The sequence below is a fragment of the Ixodes scapularis genome, unplaced genomic scaffold, assembly GCF_016920785.2.
Source record: "Ixodes scapularis isolate PalLabHiFi unplaced genomic scaffold, ASM1692078v2 PGA_scaffold12__126_contigs__length_90152505, whole genome shotgun sequence".
NCBI classification, from domain to species: Eukaryota; Metazoa; Arthropoda; class Arachnida; order Ixodida; family Ixodidae; genus Ixodes; species Ixodes scapularis.
The window spans coordinates 44,130,192-44,149,813 of NW_024609838.1; the positions used below are offsets into that span (position 1 = coordinate 44,130,192).

A 19,622-nucleotide genomic window follows, 5' to 3' on the forward strand; every position below is an offset into this window, starting at 1 on the left:
TGGCTTGTGATTGGCCGGAAGACACGTTTGCGAACGAGGCCAGCCCAAGCTAGACCGATGGCGTCCCCTCGCTCTCGTCGCACCAGTTCACCATGTGCCATCCTCCAGAGTCCCTCCATCGGAACACCACCCCAGACGACAATGACTGACGCCAACACTGTCCTCAACAGGCGTCCTCGTAGCAAAGGATGCAAAAATAAGCAGCATCACGCTTTTATGGACAGGTAAAGCTTTCCCTTGATGGTCTGTTTCTCTGGATTAAGTCTCTTCAAGATCTGCGCAATGGTGTTGACCAGCTTGTCGCTACTCATGCCCGTCTTCTTGGACTTGAACTTCTGCAGCAGTTCCGTGGTCGTCATCGGTTTCCTCAGGAGGTACCGCCGCACCGAGTCCTCCGTGATCCCTTCTGTGCTGCCGGACCAACTGCAAAGATGGGACAAGCACAGGTGTAGAGTGAAGCTCGCCTACACATGTGGTTGTTGCTAACTCTGAGAAAAAACTGCCCGTCTCTTTAGTATATCCCAAAGGCACTTGACGTTCGGACACCGGCAAGTTGGTATATGCCTTGAAAAGTGATCGTTAACAGGGAGGCAGGGGTGATTGCCTCCTTCCCTGCCACACACACACATTTAAGACATTTCTAGTAACCAATAGACCGATTTCACTAGCCAGTTTCATTACGTCACTGCCACAATACATAAAGGCGACTTCAGCCTTTCTACACGCAACCCATTGCTGGCATGCATAAGCAGGGCACGAGATTGTAGCCTTCCTCCCGCAAAGTTATGGCGGCGTCATCCATGCGTGGAATGCTTAGTGAGATACGTCCTATTGAAGGAAGAAAATCCTTCGTCCCCCCCTCCCCCTTTTCTTCCAAATACTTCCAAAGCCCCTGGCTTGGAGTGTGAAAAACAAACAGAAAATGTATACAAAATATTTATGTGGGAGCCCTGTAGAGTTCATAAATTACATCCAGTCAGAAGGTGATCAGCGGGGAGTTTTCGCCATTTCGTACACAAAGATAGACTTCGCCTCTCTAAAAAATAATTACAATAGCTTGACCATGCTAACGAAGGCTGGGCAGCACAGAATGCGTTATGAACGAGCTAGGCATGCGTGAGGCATCATGAAGTCACATGACATCACAAAGTGACATGACCTCATGTGACATTATCATGACATCTTGTGATGTCATGGCACCATCATGATGACGTCATCATTACATTCCGTGATGCCATGAGGACGTTATGACAACATTACAAAGATGTCACGACGACGTTGCAAACACGTTACGAAGACGTCATAATGACGTCCTGCGATGTCAGTTTTTTGTGACGGTTCTTCATGATGGATCTACATGATTACAAACTGGTGCCGGAAGCGTTGTTTTAATACTGCTACCGTAAAGCTACCCAGAGCCGCGAGAGCCCTGACCTGCTTGGAAGCGGGGGTGTAGACGTCATCCCGGCCTCTGCCCTAGATCGCTTGGGGCTGGGACCCTCCATCTTGGAAGGCGCCGGTGATTCCTCCTTCATTTTGCGCTTGAGGGCCTTGCTGCTTGACGACCCTGCATGAAAAAGTGTATGGAAAATCGCTAGGCTATTGTGTTGCATATGTGAAACATTCCAGCATCACAAACATTTCCATCATTGCTTAGCAGACCATCTAGACTGTTCAGCCAGAAGCCTACATTCACTGCACTCTTCATCAGATAATTTAATGTGGGGCATGTGCACACCTGAAATGACATACCTGGCTAACCCCACTCCTCCTCGCCTACCTTTCCTCGTCACTCCACCCCTGGTCACATGACCGCCCCATTAATCAGTGTCGAGCACCTCTCCCACCCGTCAACCAATCAGTATCGAGCCTAGCAGCCACGCTTTTATTCAGGCTTCATTTTTGGGCTTCATGAAATGCTGAACACCTAGCTAAAGAATGCTTCATGTTAAAAGCATAAAAGCAACTATGAAGCAGCATCACAAATACTTACACTATTCTAGAAAAAAATATATAATCAATTTTATTTTGATCTATTGATTGAACTGTCTTATGCAGAATTGAATATTATGAGGTACGCAGTGGACGCGAACTCCAGTCTCAGCCTTCCAGGCACGCGATGCCATGTTTAATGTCGTCACAGGCTTCTTTTGTACCGTCTCTTTTTGTTTGTTTTCTTTCTCATTGTTTTTGGAGCTTTTGCAGCTAGCAAATTTTTTCAGGATCTCGTTGTCGTCTGTCCCTCCTTGTTTTTTTTTTTTTGTTTCACCATTGCACTGTGTGGCAGGCAGAGCTCATAGTGTGGCTGTTTAGCAAAAAGGGAATGGGCCACGCTTCACTCTCTTTTCTTCAAGGCTAAATCAAAGTTAGCCTCAGTAAAAAGAAAATTCTGCATTAAAAAGATGTTTCAACAAGTAAACCACAATGAAGACGCAAGGTTTCATCCATGACTTGAGACCATAGGGTTGCAATATTCAGGTGGAAGCTGTTAAGGGGCCACACCCCCCAGGATGGTCAACTTTTGAATCCTCGGCTTAAAATTAATGGCATTTGCAGGGTAGGCTGGTAGCCATGCTAGAGGGTGCATAACAAAATTTCTGATCTGTCGGTGAAAGTGGAAGGAAATTAGAGCAGCTTATACCAGCAACACTCCTACATTATTTAGTTAATCTCTCGTCATAAAACTATCACAATACTCAAGATTTATATTCGCTAGATATGTAGCGGAATGCCTAGGGGGTGTTGCTATGAAAAGATTTTTTTTGCAAAAAGTCATTTATTTCTGCAAATTCTCTGTTCTGCATTAACTTTTTGCTATTCTGTGTCTTCAAAAAAATTTCAATATTTTTCATGAAAGACATTCGTAAATTGACTAAAAAATTCTACAGCCGCATTCCTTATTAAATTTCAGTCAGGAAAAGTGAAGGATGAGCCTTCCCTGCAATGCCATTATCAAACAATAGATTGACTAAACTATAATTTATACCAAAGTGTGGAACAGAGAAAAATGTGTTCAAAGTGCTTCAATCCCTACCTTTACTTTAGCTTCAATGGAAAGAAAATAATTTATAAAAAATTAACTGTGCAGTGTAAGCTAATTAAACTTTCTGGGAATATACTCACTAGTCACTCACTCACTGAAAAGTAACTACGTCACTTTTCAAAATCAACTTTTTTTTGCAGAATTTCTTTTTGCTGGGTAGTGTCCCCCCTTTAAAAGGACGCCGTTAGAAATCCTCATGAACTCGATGGCTTACAAGTACGACAGGATGTCATGCCGTGAAATGCCCTTTGAACAAAATTCAAGAAAAATTTGAATAAGTGAAAGTTCACTCAACTAAATGCATTGGACACATTGAAATTTAGCCGGGGCGGCTTTACAGAAGTTTGTTCACGCGAAAAACTCGTTCAACTGGAGCCGGTGCAGCGTGGCTGCTAACTTGTTGTATCTGATGTCTATCCCGCAGTAGCAATCGCACAAATGCAGACCAATGTAACTCCCGTCAACATCGAACAACATGGGCACTCGCCCAAACGAGGCCCTTTCAACCGTAATGCTCCCATCAGCTTTTGCTGCCGTTTAAATTATGGGGACACAAAGTACAGTCGGCACTAAAAAACTATTAGCCCGAATGAGCAATTGCCGAGCCGGTGAAAAGGCGACGTTGGGCGCTGCAGTCGCGCCAAGCTAGCGGAATCAATACTGCCGGGCGTTTGCCACGTTTGTAAAGCGGGATAGGTTGATCGACGGAAACCGTTCTCAAAGCACATTTTCAGCACGCCGCCACTCTGCCCTAGGCTTTCACTGGCCATACATGACAGCGCACATCTTGCTTGCTCATTAAGAGCAGCAACATCGACTTTACTTATCTGCTGCTTTACCGTCTTTAGATGTTTCTGGCAGTGATTACTAATAACAATATCAATGTAGCAAAAAATAAAATTGTTAGGAAGCATTTTTGAGACTGGTAATCGGAAATGGCCCAAGCACTCTCGATCTCGGTTTATTCGCGACGATGCAGCGCCATGTGTGACGATTTCACCAATCGGGCCGTCAACCGCTTGGGCTAATCTTTCTTAGTGACGATCGTACAGCTGCGGTGTAGTCTTGGCCACAGAAGGCTTTGAAAGTGACACTCACCTTTGCTCTTCCTCTCGTCGCTGACGTGCTTCGTGGGGGTGTTGGCACGGCTGCTGCCTTCCGAGCCGTTCTTCTTCTTTGGTTTCTACGAGAGTGAAGACGGTGATTTCGTTAACACGACGTCGTTCAGCTACGCTCCGACTAAAGTCACCGGATCCTGGGAAAGTACCACCACCATATGAAGGTAGGAAGCTTCTGGAGGCGACGTGACGCCACCAGAGGTGGGAAGTGTGGAGGGACACGCCCCCAACGGTGAGCAAAACCAAGAGACGCTATTGGACGAAAGGGAGAGCCGACCTGGTGCCAACAGCTGTTTTGGTCACCCTCGGGCATGCCCAAGGGTGACCGAAAATGCTTTTGGCGCCAAGTCGGCTCTTCTTTTCGTCCAATAGCGCCTCTTGGTTTTGCTCACCGTTGGGAGCGTGTCCCTCCACACTTCTGGCTTCACCTCTGGTGGCCTCATGTTGCCCCCAGAAGCCTCCTACCTCCACGAGCGTCAAGATCCCCAATGGTCGCCATTTCGGTCCATGGAACGAGCGGTTGATCTCTCCCTTCTTGGCGAGCCCATCCAAATAAGCGGTCACAGGTTGCCTTATAAAAACAATCTCTTGTATACCGAGAACTTGTTATCCACACGCCGGCGAAACGACCGCGCACCTTCGCACTGCCCCCACACGTGACGTCGGTCCTTGGAGGCGTTGGAAATTAAACCCTCGTCTCGAGATACGCAAAAAGAACAATACCGTTGTAAGAGATCTGTGGAGATAAGCATGATTGACAAGCCGAGCGCATGCACAGAACCCAAGACGCTTATTTGGGGAGGAATGCTTTTGATACAATGCTTGGAAAGGATCGAAGTGGCAATTGCCTTTGCAACAGATACCAACTAGCCCATTTGCCTCCAGAGGTTTTGGTTGTCCACATGTTAGTATTGGTGCGTGCCCCGGAAGGAAACAGGTAAGGCAATGGCGCTACTTTCTCAGGACCCAGTGACTTTAGCTCCAATGAGAGAATGACGTACAAGACACATCATCCGAAGTACACAAGTTTCCATGGCGCCGTCCTTCGGAAGTCAACAAAACCATTTCCTCTCCGCAACTATCCTCCCCATCATTCTCGTGGAAAACCGTCTCTTATCTCGACCGCTTGCCATGTCCTTCGACAATGGTAAACGGGTGCGGTGTTCTATCGTAAATGAAACGGACCTTGAAAAGTCTACGATTGCAGAGGGGGGGGCTGGAGGCCCCTGAAGACGGAACCGAACATGGTGCTCCCAGGGATGTCGCTGCACACCTCACTCGAGAGATGGTGCGAGCTGAGGTATGCGGAGTGCAAGTTCGTCTGCTTTGCTTGCAGGGGTTGCGGTGATGTCTGAATGCCGAGCTCTGGTTGGCTCTGACTGAAGGACAGTGGGCAAACCTCAAGGCAGCTTGCTTTGAGGTCTGCCCATTATCCTTCAATCAGAGCCAACCAGAGCTCGGTGTTCCTACTACAATGTCTAGCAAATTATTATTTTGAAGTTCCCCGACCTTTTCCAGGTTTTCCCCGACAATTTCAGGTGAAATTCCCTGACCACTGTAGAGGCGGTTAAGTATATAAGACCATTACAACACAAGGGATTAAGCACTGTGAGCCTAATTTTGAACGGGCTTAATCCAACTTGCATATTCTGAAATATTCGGGTTCGTCCAGCATGGAGAAACGAGCGATTTCTTGCCGCCGACATCGTAAGCGAAGAAGCCACTTCCGGAAACACAATCAAAACAGGACCCTCGACCACACACGTCAATAACCTAATGGCAGCATGGCCGCATGGCCGCTAGATCCCTACTTTCGGCTTAAGGTTTGGATTAAATTACGGTTTGCGACTTTCCCATTTGTTACTAAATCTAGTAGCTCTAACTGGATCTAGCCTAGTGTCACACCCTCAATCCATTACAATCCAATCCAAGGCTTGGACTGGATTTGTCGGCTCTTCCCTTTGGATCGGGTAGCACGCTCTACATCGGGTGAGTAGAGCCCGTGCTTCGCTCTAAGCAGAATTTATTGCCTATTTTTCTTTCCACAAGTCGTCGAGCCATAGCTCGGGGAACTCGATGGCGTTTCCGGCTCCTTTATTGACAATATCCCTGACAATTCCCTGATTTCTCCCGGTAATTAAAATTTCCCTGACAATTCCCGGTTTTCCCGGTCGCTAGACACCCTGTCCTGCGTCACCACAACTCCTTCAAATGAAGCAGACAAACTTGCGCTCCGCATACCCTAACCTTTGACTTTTTTTTTTGTATAAAAACTAGCATAGGCAAGAAACAACAGCTTTTTGTTCCTCATTCTATAGGCGACATAGACCAACTGCCACAATTAACCGGCCAAAGTATGAAAATCTTTGTGCCGCCCCTTCCAAGCTTTTAGTCACAAAGGGCGTCACGATGCAGACGGGGCCATGTTCAATTTGCGAGGCCGACCATACCTGCATGAACATGGCAGACTGGAACTTGGAGTCGTCGAAGTCAGAATCGGAGGACTCGGACGAAGACTCTCCGGACGAATTTCCCTTCGAGGTGCTCTTGGACGGCACTGCAAAGGAGAGATGAGAAACTCTGACGCCTCAACTCGCTGCAAAAGCTAAAGGGGAAAAGCTCCCGCAGTTTCTGTAGCCATCCTTACTAAGCATATTTTAGGAATGCTTGGGTTTCACACTTTCCGATACGCTATTCATTGTTCCTAAATTCAAAACGGCTATTGAGAAAACGGCAAATGAAGGCGACACCCGAACCGACTTTCAAATTTTCTCACGCCCTCCAGCGGGGTGACGTTGCCTGTTGTATAACTTGCAAGTCAACCTAGGAAACGACGGCATTTTGCGAACATTTCTTTGTTTTGCAGGCAGGAGCTTAACCAGCCTCCATTTCATGTCAACAAACTTCTCCTAACCCGTCGGGAATAAGCTACACTGCCCCGTATTATCCTGTATTACAACATCCGTAATCGCTTTTCGGTGTTGAAACTGGAAACTCTTGGCTCTATTTAAGCCAACCTGAAAAAGGTTGGCTTAAAACGCTTAAACCCAATTGGAGTATAAGTTGATAACCATCCATACTTTAATATAAAACAGCAGCACAATAATAATAACAACAATTTATTTATTTTCTACCCTAGAACCACATGTAGTCTGAGATTGGTGGCATATAAAAGGGAAAGCTGAAATAAAGCCCGGAATAATGCCTGCCGCCGCAACAAAGTTCTACATGAGGCAGCAACCATAGCAATGTAAATAAATCTCTAAAATACAAAAATTTTTTTCAAGACATTTTTTTCTGTTTTTTGAAAATGTCCTAGCAAAGAGTTTTGCAAAGGAGGGGGGGGGGGGGGGGGGGGGGCAGAGGGGAATTTTTTTTTTTTCAGTTTGGGGGGTGTTTTCTGTTGCTAGTCATATATTGCTTTAACACGCCAATGCCGAGATCTTGGGCGCTCTTCGAGATCAAAGAGTATGAAAGTCCCTGGACTAATATATGCAACACTTGAAAAAGCCAGTACGTTTAAAATAGCAAACACACTGCCATTTTGTTTGCTACGTTTGCAATAGGGCCTTTCCTGTCTACATCTTCCTTTACCACATCCACTTTCTTTTTCTTTTTTGTGGGATGTAGTATGTTAAGATGAGGGACCAACTAACTCACCTAGGTAGTATCTTCATTGCAATCAGACATGTACACATAGCCGAAAAATAGTAATTAAATACCATTACTCGTTGAGCTCTTTCATCATTACTTTGACAACCAAATACACCACTGCTTTTGTTTCATGGTTTATTGTTTTTGTTTCAGTGGTTGTTGCACTTAATTAGTAGCTGCCTCTTGGAGTTTTCATCAGTTATGCTTCCTCGCTTCCTTGAGAATACATTTCCTTCTAAGCTCGAGAGTCGTTCTACCGACGCGATTCCCCCCTCTTTTGTTCTCTCCGCCTCTAAAATTCCACGTTGACAATGGGCTCAGTGCCTTCCCGTGTTGGCAACCTCCGGGTATACATTCAGTCTGTATATGATTCTAGAAGGTTCAATTAACGAACCTTACTGTGTTCGCCGGGTGAAGGACATTCCCAGCTGTGTAAGTTCAACTGACGTGTTCAGCGATAAATGTTGCTATACTCTCATACTGTTCTTCAGGTTGCCCATCTGCCTTTGTCGCAATAGACGCACACTCCGGTTGGAATTAAAACAATGCTGTTTAAACGTTGTTGTACTACTTACTCTTCAAAAGTAACGAAATACCGTTACTTGTTACTTTGGCCTTAAAAGTAACCAAGTATGTTACTCATTTTTTTTTCTAGAAAAAGAAGTAACTAAATAGCTTACTCATTACAGAAAAAAGTAACCAGGTAGAGCTACTAGTATCACATTACATACATGTCTGACTGCAATAGTGTCATATTTTATAGCACTGCAACCTACCCAAGATGACAGCACATTTCCTAACTCCGAGCGATAGACCTTTTGCTAAATTACTCAAGTACAAAGGAGCGTGTGAGAGTGTAGTTACACATGCTGCACACATTGCCTTCTGCAGCATTAACTGTTCCAAAGCAAATGACACTTTGCACGCACGTCCAGCAACACCCTATCTTGGCTATTGACTTCCAGTCTACCACCGAGCGCAACGCTAGCATGCAACTATGCCAAGACTCGAGCCTTTGCCGCTTTGCAGTGCACTCTTGAGGAGCTTCAGCAGGTTTGCCGCTCAACTTTCGTACAGATAAAGGTCCGTTCACACTCTTGCAACCGAGTACGACCGAGAGATACCAGACCGGTTTTTAAGCCTCTTGCGATCTCTTAGGACAAGCTCCGCGCTGCAGCACGTCCGGTCCTAAGAAGTCGCGAAAGGCTTAAAAACCGGTCTGGTCTTTCTCCGTCTTACTCAGTCGCAAGAGTGTGAACGGCGCCTAAGGTGAATGTGTGCGGCAGGAATACCTACGTTTCCAGCATTCTCCTTAATGCTTGGGTAATTTAGCAACGGGTCTACTTCGACGGGTCTCACTACGTGGGAAATAGCGAGGCTCACCGTCCTTCTTCTCGGCCTTGGGCTTTGGCTTGGGCTCTGCCCCTTTCTCCTCCTTGGCAGGCTCCTCCTCCCCCTCGGGCTTCTCCTCCTCCTTCTCCTCCTCTTCCTCCTCGTCCGACTGGTCCACCGCCCGCAGGGCGTCCTCGTCCTCCACGCCCTTCATCTCCCGATTGGCCTTCTCGTCCTCAGGCTCCTCCCCTTCCGAGCTGCGGTCGTGCATCTCATTAAATTCGGATGCCCTATCGTGCCAGTTTTGCTATCGCCCGAGATCTGATTTTGGTCATTGCGAGAGGAAGGGAGCAAGATCAAATATGGCTCTCGTGGAATCAGCGAGAACGGCATTTGTAGACGGTTCGTCTGCTAACGCGAGCGAAGAATGTGGTTTGCTTGCTACAAAAGGTCATTTGCAGACGGTAAAAAACAAAAAAAAACACTGAATGTCATCCAACAGAACGAAAAAAAAAAGCTGATCACCTGCTATGAACTGAGCAAAGCGGGGAGGTGATATCGGACGCAGACCAAAATTCTGATCGTCTATTTCATGTTGGAAGCTGCGTTTCAACAACCTGTGCTTCATTTGCAAATCTCAAGTTGTCCTGCTGATTACACAGGCTAACACTGAGAGGTAGATGAAGGAGTACTAAGGACAAGCAGATCAAAGGCCACGAGACCTCTCTCGCCTTTTGTATGTTGGTGAGATGATCTTGCAAGCGGGCCAAAAACGTCTCGTCAGTTGATTACACGAAAGCTGTGGTGCCACATCTACTCAGCAGCCAAAAACGCTCTTTCACTCCCATCTTGACTATAATCAGACCCTAGGGGCTCCAAGTTCGACACTCGGCAAGAAAGTCGTCAAGACCATCGACCGCCGAGGTTGGCCATTGCCGCTCCGTGATTGGGCAGTGCCAATGTCAAACAAAATGCTGGCCAATCGTGGCAGCCGTCAGTTTCGCCGAGCGTCCGACATGGAGTTCCGAGTTGCCAGTAAACTGTTTGGGAGAAGCAAATCGACTGAGAAAATGGTAAAAGGGCATTGCCGCTATCCCTGGATTACCTGATCTGAAATATTTCATCACGCTATGGGAAAGATTTCCCTAGGGACGAACTGAAGCACCAGAGTGCACTGCTGGCATTTGGAGTCAACCAATCAGGACGCCTGAAGAACCCAATGGATGGACGTGGGTTAGAAGAAACCCAAGCACAGAAAGTCGCCGGATGCGTCTGCTCTTTCGTGAAGCCCCACGGACCCGTGGAAAGGTGGGGACGGTTGGAAACGTAGCCTATATACTTTACACCTAGGGGTCTTAATATTTCGGAATAATGAAGGGTATGAAGAAAATTATCACATTTCTGCAGATTTATTTTATTGTCTTTTTTTCCTAGTTTTTTTTTTTTTTTTTTTTTTTTTTATACAAACCAGACAGTTTGCTTCAGTTTTTCTTCTTTTCCATAAGACACGCTTTTCTTTTAAAGGGATACTGAACTGAAATTCAGATTTCGCAAATAAGGCCGCAGAAGCGTTGAAGGGGACGCTACAAACTCCAAAACGTTTCTCATACATCAATATCTCAAACGGATGGCCGTACTTTTGGAAAAGAAGGGCGCGATCAAGCGAGGTCTTTGACGTCATTGTCCTCCGGGAGAATTAGAGAATGAGGAGAAGCGGCCTCGCTTCTCTCCTCCTTGCTTCGGTTCACCAGCTTGACGGGACATAGCGAGGAGGAGAGGGAATGGGAATCGTGACGTGACTTGTCGCGTCGGCCGTGTTCAATTGCGCACTTCTTTTTCAAAAATATGGCGATCCGTTAGAGATATCGCTGTATGAGTGATGTTTTGGGGTTTTGCAGCGTCCCACCTATCGATCCAGCTTTGTTTTGTGAGCTCGAAATTTCAGTTCAGTATTCCTTTAATGCATTAACATTAGAACACTCGCTTTCACGAAAACTCTCCGGTGTCAGTGCCATACATGACGTTGTGAGGAGGTATCGTGTCGGGGACAGAGGGAGAGGGTGACACATGTTGATGTCAACGCTTCGAACCAATACGAGCGTTGCACATATTATGACGCAAAGCCAGAGACGAGCAGGCCCAGCTCAGTTGTCGCTCCGGCGATGGATGTGGTTCTTTCCACGAGTTATATAACCGAACGTATCCAAGCGCGACGACGCAAGAAAGCCAAGGTCACGCATTCATTAAATTGAATCTCATAAATTGTCGCATTATCATGAACCCACACTACCATTCACTGGATAACTTATACATATTGTAATACAACTGAATAGCGGTAACACACACGCTAGAATTCGCTGGACCTGCCTTCAGGTATTCATCACAAAAAAGCTTTTGAATTTTTGTTTTCACATGGTGTCATCCGTGGGTAGCAGCATCAACCCCGTGGTCTGTTTCCGTCTTTTTTTCTTACCATGGGAACAAAGGCTGGCTTGCTCACTTGCAACCACTTATGACTGATGGCTTCAAAACCTTTCGTGGTCTCTTACAACGAGAACTAGCACTTCTGTCGGATAGCCGTAGAACACATGCAACTACCTTATATTTTAGGCTTAGAAACATTTTGACAATGTTATAAATGACCATTTCCCATGGACACTATGTACATTTCATCTTGCAAATACTGCAAAAACCTTCGCTCTAGTAAAATGATGTTCCAGGACCACCTCACAGATGGCGCCAGTGTGCCAGTGCATTCTGTCGCGTAACAGATCACAAGAACTCAGTCATAGGCAAACGCAAGTGTGCGGACCAGCCTCAAAACGTGCTTCTTTTCTTGCACGTTCTTTCCGGAAACCTAAACTCACTATGTTTTAGTACAATAAAAGCATTGCCTAAAGATACCCTTGTGAATGAATTTCGTTCATTAGCTTACTTACAAAGCTTTTTTTTTACTAGAGCCATATATAGAGAGAGTCTGGTCAATGGAAGGAGCCAGCGGGAGCCAGGGTGGAGCGGCGAAAGCGGCGCTGCACCAGTATTGCACATTCTCCCCGTGATGATAATGCGAAGTTAAAATATCTGAGATGACCTTAAAGGAGCTGAGCAATGATTTTAACGTTGAAAGAATTGGCATCTTCTACTTTTGACATTCTTCACCTTGTCACAAAGGACAGAAAACACGCCTCCTGCCTTCGAAATGTTGCGATTCTACCGCGTAATCGCGGGGCAAAACTTACAATATTCCCCTACCTGCAGCTGCAAGCGGCGGCCATGAGAAACACGTGGCGTGACGTCAATGGGGGTCTTGTAGAAAGATAGCAAGTTGTGCGAATACCTGCTCGATAAAAGGTAACTTTTCTATAAATCTTGTTGTTCCAACATAAACATAAATGCGTCAAAAACCTGGTAATCATCGACAAAACTTTTATTATACTGAGTTTTAGTGGCACCATCTATCCTAGGTCCACAAAACCGTCAGCTCTCTCTGCCACCGCGAACAGCCACCAGAAGCCGGAGGGGGACAGAGCCGGATGGGGATGGCCGAACCCGGATGTGACTTCCTCGATCGCGAGCGGATGAGTTCTCGCTGCTCACTGATGGCTCTAGAAAGAGAGCCTCACCGGAACCCCGCACAAACCCTATTGACGTCACAGCGCACGTGACTTGGAAGATGGTGAAGGAGTTGAGAGGTGCCGAAAACCTCAATCTTTGTCTATTTTTAAAGTAAAAACTAGGGCATGCAGACAAAAGCGTTTTTTTGTTCTTTACTTCCGAAAGGTCGAGGCACCAACTCCAAAATTATTTAAGCAAAGCAGTGAAACTGTTGCACAGCTCCTTTAAAGGAGAAGCGTACCACGGCGCATGTATTTTTTGTTTCTGGATGGGGCTCAAAGTACATGAACGGATACTTGTAAGAGATTAATGGGAATAGGAAGTTTCAAGGTGTTGAGTGCATTTACTGAGCCACAGAAGTCTCTTGAAACATGAGGCGAAACTGTGAACGTGGGGTGTGCATTGGGGGTTAGGGTAAATATTTCCATGGAGCCGAGTCCATGTTTTTTTACCGTTTACTTTGTCGTGGCTGCGGCTGTAACTGCAATTAAAAGAAAGACTGAGCGCATTCTGAATGTCACCGTGATGACAACCTCATGTGCATTGCCCTTTCAGTAAGTAAGAATCGCACAACTCTTCTGTGCTGAAATGAAATACTTGAATACATCCTAAGCTACAAATTTAAATTGGAGGATATAAGTTAAGTCCATTGTTTTCACTAAGGAAATATTTGTGGCCAGTGGTTGGTCACAAGTGCTGCCGACCAATGTGCCCAAGGTCATTGAAAATATTTTAGCCAATGATGCACCCTTACTTTTGCCCTATTCTCGCCAATTAATGACCAAACTATCTGCATATACGGCTTTGTTTTTTACAACTGAATGGCGCTCGCAAACACCCTGTAGCATCTTGTTTGTGGCGCTGCCACGCCATTTGCAAACTCACCTTGACGCCGACATGTAGTCCACCTCCCGGTCGTCGAAGTCCCCCTCGTCGCTCTCCTCCATCGCCTCGTCTTCCGACTGGTTCCCCTTCTTTTTCTTCTTTTTCTTGTCCTCCTTTTCGTTTGCCTTTCTCTTTTTCTTCGCGCTCGAGTCGTCGTCGTCCTTGTCCTCCTCGTCATCGTCGCCGTCCCCGTCCGAGTCACTCAGCCAGTCGTCCATCTCTGAGATTTTCTGAGAAAAGAAAACGCAACACGAAAGATTACTCACTGCACGGACAGCGAGAGCGCCAGATCACACCTCTTCACGCGTGGGAGAGAGAAAGCAATCACGTGTGTGACGAAGCTTCACCCCCGTCGCTGCTCTTTGCTCTTTGGCGGCGGCGGGAAGCAGACGACATCCAGGCCGTGATTTCCATTTACGTAAGAGTGCGTCTGCTACTCATTCGTTGAGAAAAAACGACACCATTTGACGTACTTCCCCTCCCCTTTCTCAAAGGCTAAGTCCTCTTTCGTAAAGAACCGCCGGGTTTCCAAAAGACACAGTAAAGGTGAGACAGCCGTTGCTAGGACTAGCGGATGACGAGCAGACGACGGTCTTGCTCACTCTGGTTAAAACGATGCAGTAAGTGAAGCCAAAGACAGCTAGCCTTTCAGTCTACCTGCTAGCCTTTCAGTCTACCCGCTAGCCTTCCAATCGGAGCTGGGCATTGTGATGTCAGTGTACCTGCTGCGCACGAAGCAGAATTATTTTTGCCAACATTTGATGGGGTATGGCATAAAAGGTGGGCAGGAAAGTTTGCCGTAAATTCAAAGTTTTCGTGAAAACTAAAATAGAGTGGGAAGAAATAAGCTAATATTTCCTCGTAACAAACAAAATTGCAACAGATGCGAGAATTTAATCTAAGTTGAATACGAGAAGTGGCACAAACACTTTAGAGACGAGGCTTTGCTCCCTTCAAGAGTGTAGTAGGCACTTGCAAACTCGGACCTCGAGATGCTTCTGTCCCTTGTACATCCAGCAGCCCAAGCAGGTCAACAAAAAATGGCTATTGTGGAGATCGGGTTCGCATTGGCCACACAAGCGAATCGGAAGCACCAAACGACGTCCGTGCTCTGTCTTGTCGTAATTTGGAAAACGGTGAAGGCTACGATCCCAGTGAGCCAATCAGTGCGTCACAAGGGGACGCGCGATTGCATTCTTTCTCAGTAGCAGTAGTGCACAGTGCTGTCAAAGCCATGGGCGGGAGAAAGGAAAGCCGCTTTTGCACGAATTTTGGGCGACAGGCTAGTCTCAAAGAGGGACAAGAGCAATGTCTGGGACACACATAAAAGACGGAAGAGAAGTTTCTGCTTCCAGTCTTCTCCGACCGCCCGGGCTACGCCCTCGCCCCTGCACCTTTGGTCAGGGCTGTCACGCGCTTCGCCTCCGTTGCTCCGATCGACTCGAAGGGGCCGTGACAATTGCTCTTTGCCACGCCACGGTGAAACAAACTACAGCAACTGTAAACGACTAGTTACACAGATTGAAACCGGCAATCGAGACCGCCAATGGGGCAAGTATTGCGGCAGACTGTCGGCACCGTTCAGTCAGTTATCCGACTTACGCACGAAACTCAAGGTTTCGTGACAGCCATTTCCACTCCCCACAACATTGTCCCTTCATAAAGAGGACTGATGTGAAACCCTTTGTGAATGTCTTCGTAGATCGCAATGCATTGCATCTCCCACAAAATAACATATTTCCCGGACTCTAAATGTTACGCGACGCAAACTACTTACGGGTGCAGACTATACAAGAATTTGTTCGAGATTGCTCGTTACTTTGAGATGCGACGAATTTGGTAAATGACAGCCTATGTTAACGATTTCTGTTCGATACAAGCTTCTTTGTGCACTAATGAAGCAGGCAATTTTCAAGTTGAGCTCCGTAGAAAAATTATTTTACACTCGGACTACACACCGTGCGTGTAATACTGTCCAGAAAATACGGTATGCGCCGAATGCAAACCTCGGATCACCAGCTCAGAACCACGACTCCCGGTATTCAGTAACGAGCCCTTGAAAAATCGATAAGCAATGAACTACCGATTCGCGGCCCGTTTTGTACCTACTGCTTGGATTACGCCGCTGACGACGGAGTAAGACATCGACTTACAAACTCTTTGTTCTTGTCCTTCTTCCCTTTCTTGCCCTTTCCTTTCTCCTCCTCACCCTCCTCCTTGATGCCCTCAGTGTCCTCGTTGCCCATCTTCTTCCGCACCATGATTGAGAAGTGGTTCATCACCTTGTCGCGCCTACGAGCAAGAGCCATCGTGAGCAACGGGCAATGCGTTGGAAAGTCGCGTCGCCAAACTAAGTTCTGCTTACGATGCCATGGTGAACAATGGTTCTGGCTCGTGGACAATGGTTTCCTAGGAACCATGGGATTCCCCAAAGTAGCGTCATGGGGTCCCCAAGCTCTCAAATTCTCTTGACCATCCCCACCCCCAAGTGTGCATTTTTTCAGTGTAAGCCCCACTTTAGTGGATCTGAACCACACATTGCTGCATAACTATGAGCCAAACAGAAGGCCTGTTCACAGGCCCTATAAACAAGCTGTAAATATCATCACCACGTTTTCCCCAAAATTTCCCCAATTCACACCATATTTCCCAACTATCATCACATTTCCATAATTTACACTGCATTTGCACACTATTTCTACATTTCCCTCCAAAAATTAACCAAATAGAGCAATATTTACTAATTACCACCGCGCACTTGCCCATAAAATTTCCAATTTACACCATAATTCCCCAATTAGAAAAAAAACATTGTCATTTTTCCTCATTTAAAAATAATGATCACCACGTTTTCCCTAAATTTTTCCGACAGATGCCATTCTTTTCCAATTTCTGCGACTTGCGCCACAATTTTCCAAATGGTCGCGGCTAACTCGATTCATCAGAAATTCCAGGCTTTCCTCCTCTGTAGGTACCCCGATTATAAGGAAGCAAAACAAAAGTAAATAAAGCAGCGACGTCGTCACCTCTCGAACTCAACCTCTGCCTCCTCGGCTGTGAGAGCCTTGAAACGGTTGACCGGGTTGAAGTTGTACCACTCGTCGATGGGGAAGGCCTCGAAAACGCCGTCGGGCGCCTTGCAGAACACGTAGAAGGACGTGTTCTCCGACACACCGCCGTCCCGAATCGCCTTGAACCTGAACGCAAGAGACCCGGTTGTTGTGAGATCCGTTGGCAGATATTCACCGGGAAGATCGAAGAAGATTGCCTGGCCCGGACATTCCCTCAAGTGCAATGAAGGAGCGATAGCACTTGACCAAGTTGCTAACGAGCAACACCCGCTATCGAAATGATGTGCACTGTGACACGCAGCCAAGGGGCTTCTGAATGTACGAGGAGGGCTCAATTAGTTTTGCCCCCTAGGCTGCAACTTTTTTGTACTGCGATGGAATTGAGGGATGTTAAGTTCAAATAGAAGTTTAGAATCTCTTCTTTCCCAGGAATACATCACCTTTCAATACAACCCCCACCAGCGGCGATGCAGTTCTGTTGCCGGTGGGGATTATACAATTCATCGCCGCCGGTCAAGATTATATCATTAAGTGATGTGCTGCTTAGAAAAAAAAAAAAGATTCCAAACTTTTATTTCAATATGGCATCTCTTACTAATTTTTTTTCATTGAGTGAAAAGGTTACAGCTCAGGAGGCAAAACTTATTGAGCACCCCCTATATGAAGCACTTCTCTTTCACCCAAAAGTAACTGGAATGAATTTCTGGAGGGTGGGCCATTCATAATAGCAGCTTCCGCTGCTAGCAGCGCTTAGCGGTACTCCTTTTGAGCCAGTTTGCCGAAAGCTGACAGGTCCTGCAAGGATGGCTAATGTTGTCCCAGATGCTTTGGATAGCCGACTATTTCGCTAGTTCACAGGAAAGGGGGATCAAGACAAGAATGGAGTGCAGCAAGTCATAAGTGCTGACATCAATGGTCTCAGGAGGACAAACAAAGAAAAAAAGTGACAGAATACCAGAAAATCAAAGCAGCCAAAAGGTTAAACGCATCCGTTTTGACACGATGCATTCGAGTTGTTGAATTACTTGTCAACTATAATTTTTTTTCTTTTCGTTAAAGCACCCACAATGCAAGCATTTTCTTCCACACTGTGCATGCTAAATTATGTGTCGTACATGCATGAAGTTGTGAGAGACCAAGTACCAACGCTGTACCACATCTTCCGGACTGAAACCCACGGACTACGCAAGGATTCGTCTAAGACCGTTCACTACAACAAAATGTTGCACATCTTGCAAGACTGCGAGACGCAAACAACAGCTGAACTGAAACAAATGTCAAATCTACAGCATCCGAGCACACTTACTTCTTGCCGCCTTTCCCGCCCACTCGGAGCAGCCAGGGCTGGTCGTCTGGGTTGTACTTCTTCATGATGATGCCATACTTCTTCCTCCTCGCCTCCTCCTTCTGGTCCCGGCCGAATTCGCTGCCGGCCCCAAACTTGGGCATGTCGTCCTCCATCTTCATCTCCTTCAAGTTGTTCTCCCGCTCAATGCGGATCTGTGGGGAGGGGGCCGCCGTACGGTTGCCGTACCTTCAGGAATGTGGTCTACAGAGTATGCGTGTCTAAAAGTTGGGAATTTCGTGCGGTGTAGACTACCTATGGGCGTGGAGTGTATGGGGATTTGTTTTTCGAAAGTCACTGGCAAGGTAAGAACGGAAAGGCATCCAGACCATTCGGCCTCCAGCAAGCGCTCGGCACCTTTTGCCGGGCTTTGGATGTGCGCATCAACTCGTGTTTGAAAACACGAGTTGACGAAAAGGTGGTATTCACTGGACACTAGAGAGGAGAGCGTTCTGACAAGCTCGCAATGACGGCAAGCTTCCACAAGATGCATTCTACATCACAATTGCTGTTCTTGCAAGACAATAACTGGGAACTGATTGGGAGCTTGCATAATGAGCGATATTTTTAAATATTTCATCCAGTAAAAAGCAGAAAATTACATTCGCCCACTTGTCGAAAAGGTTCGGACCGACCCGCATAGGCATACTAGGCTATGGTTCCCACATTGTTGAAGAGGAATATTAACCTTGACCGGCAAGCTGGTCACGGTTGATATTTCAGTGTTGTGACGTGTAAATTGATGTCTCAAATAATAATACTATAATCGTTAGTCAGTATCAAACCGATAAGGACCCAGCTCAAAATGCCGGTATTTCGCAATCCTGGAAGCTCACCTGTGTCCACTTCGAAATGTCTTGTTTGTGCGCTGCGTTGAAACGCATGACATGGTGACGCTTTTTCGTCTGTCTGAAGAGAAGAAAACAGTTCATAAGGCAACTGAAACTCAGAACGTTAAATTCGAAAATGATTATTTTTTTCCAAGCAACGAAAAAAAAGGCCGTACTTGGGAATTCGCACAATGAACTCTTGTCCCTGGTTATTACCCTGAAAGTGGAAGAAACTGAATAAATATGGCACTCACTTCCACGATCTGTGTAAAGATGTTCTTAAAATAATCCCCACTCTCCACCTCGCCACCATAAGAAAAATTTAGACACAGATACTAGATTGTTTTGTCAAATGCCGACAAGTGTCAACAGTGCTGGAGCGGACGTGAATCTATATATTCACTCCAGTTTCACCACTTTTTTTTTCAATAAACGTTTCTGGTAAGAGTCTCGGTCACTATCAAAATATACAATAGGTCACCAAACAAGTAGATATCGGAGGATTTTAAACGAAATGTACCGAAGAACTCGACGACCCACTTGCTACTGCAGCCGCCATTGAAACTGCAGCTGCAGGCGATAACGTTGCAGCCTTGCCAGCCTTGCCAGCCTTGCAGGCTGCAGCTGCCCAAGGGCCTCAAGCTGGTTGAACGTTACATACAATTTAACTGAACTAATATAATGGGTTAAAATCATAGTATTTATATAATGAGAACTATATCCTTCGTT

General features: G+C 46.2%; 1 protein-coding gene across 1 annotated transcript; it reads right to left on the bottom strand.

Annotated features, from left to right (window-relative positions):
• Positions 1-163: 163 nt before the first annotated feature.
• LOC8023077 (general transcription factor IIF subunit 1) lies at positions 164-19,483 on the bottom strand. Its single transcript, XM_029986661.1, has 12 exons — positions 19,414-19,483; positions 19,070-19,110; positions 18,900-18,972; positions 18,025-18,218; positions 16,674-16,844; positions 15,801-15,939; positions 13,648-13,877; positions 9,199-9,404; positions 6,612-6,718; positions 4,142-4,226; positions 1,435-1,567; positions 164-423 (listed from the first exon to the last, which is right to left on the bottom strand). The coding sequence occupies exons 1-12, from the start codon at positions 19,450-19,452 to the stop codon at positions 207-209; spliced, it is 1,635 nt and encodes a 544-aa protein (XP_029842521.1). The 5' UTR covers positions 19,453-19,483; the 3' UTR covers positions 164-206.
• Positions 19,484-19,622: the final 139 nt, after the last annotated feature.

What these genes read in the sequence shown, in the direction of transcription:
- LOC8023077 (XM_029986661.1), bottom strand. Translation starts at nt 19,452, where the DNA reads ATGGCGGCTGCAGTAGCAAGTGGGTCGTCGAGTTCTTCG. An exon ending in GGCGGGAAAGGCGGCAAGAA is followed by an intron (nt 16,845 to 18,024) that starts GTAAGTGTGCTC and finishes TCTTGCGTTCAG; the next exon opens with GTTCAAGGCGATTCGGGACG. An exon ending in GACTACATGTCGGCGTCAAG is followed by an intron (nt 9,405 to 13,647) that starts GTGAGTTTGCAA and finishes GCACGACCGCAG; the next exon opens with CTCGGAAGGGGAGGAGCCTG.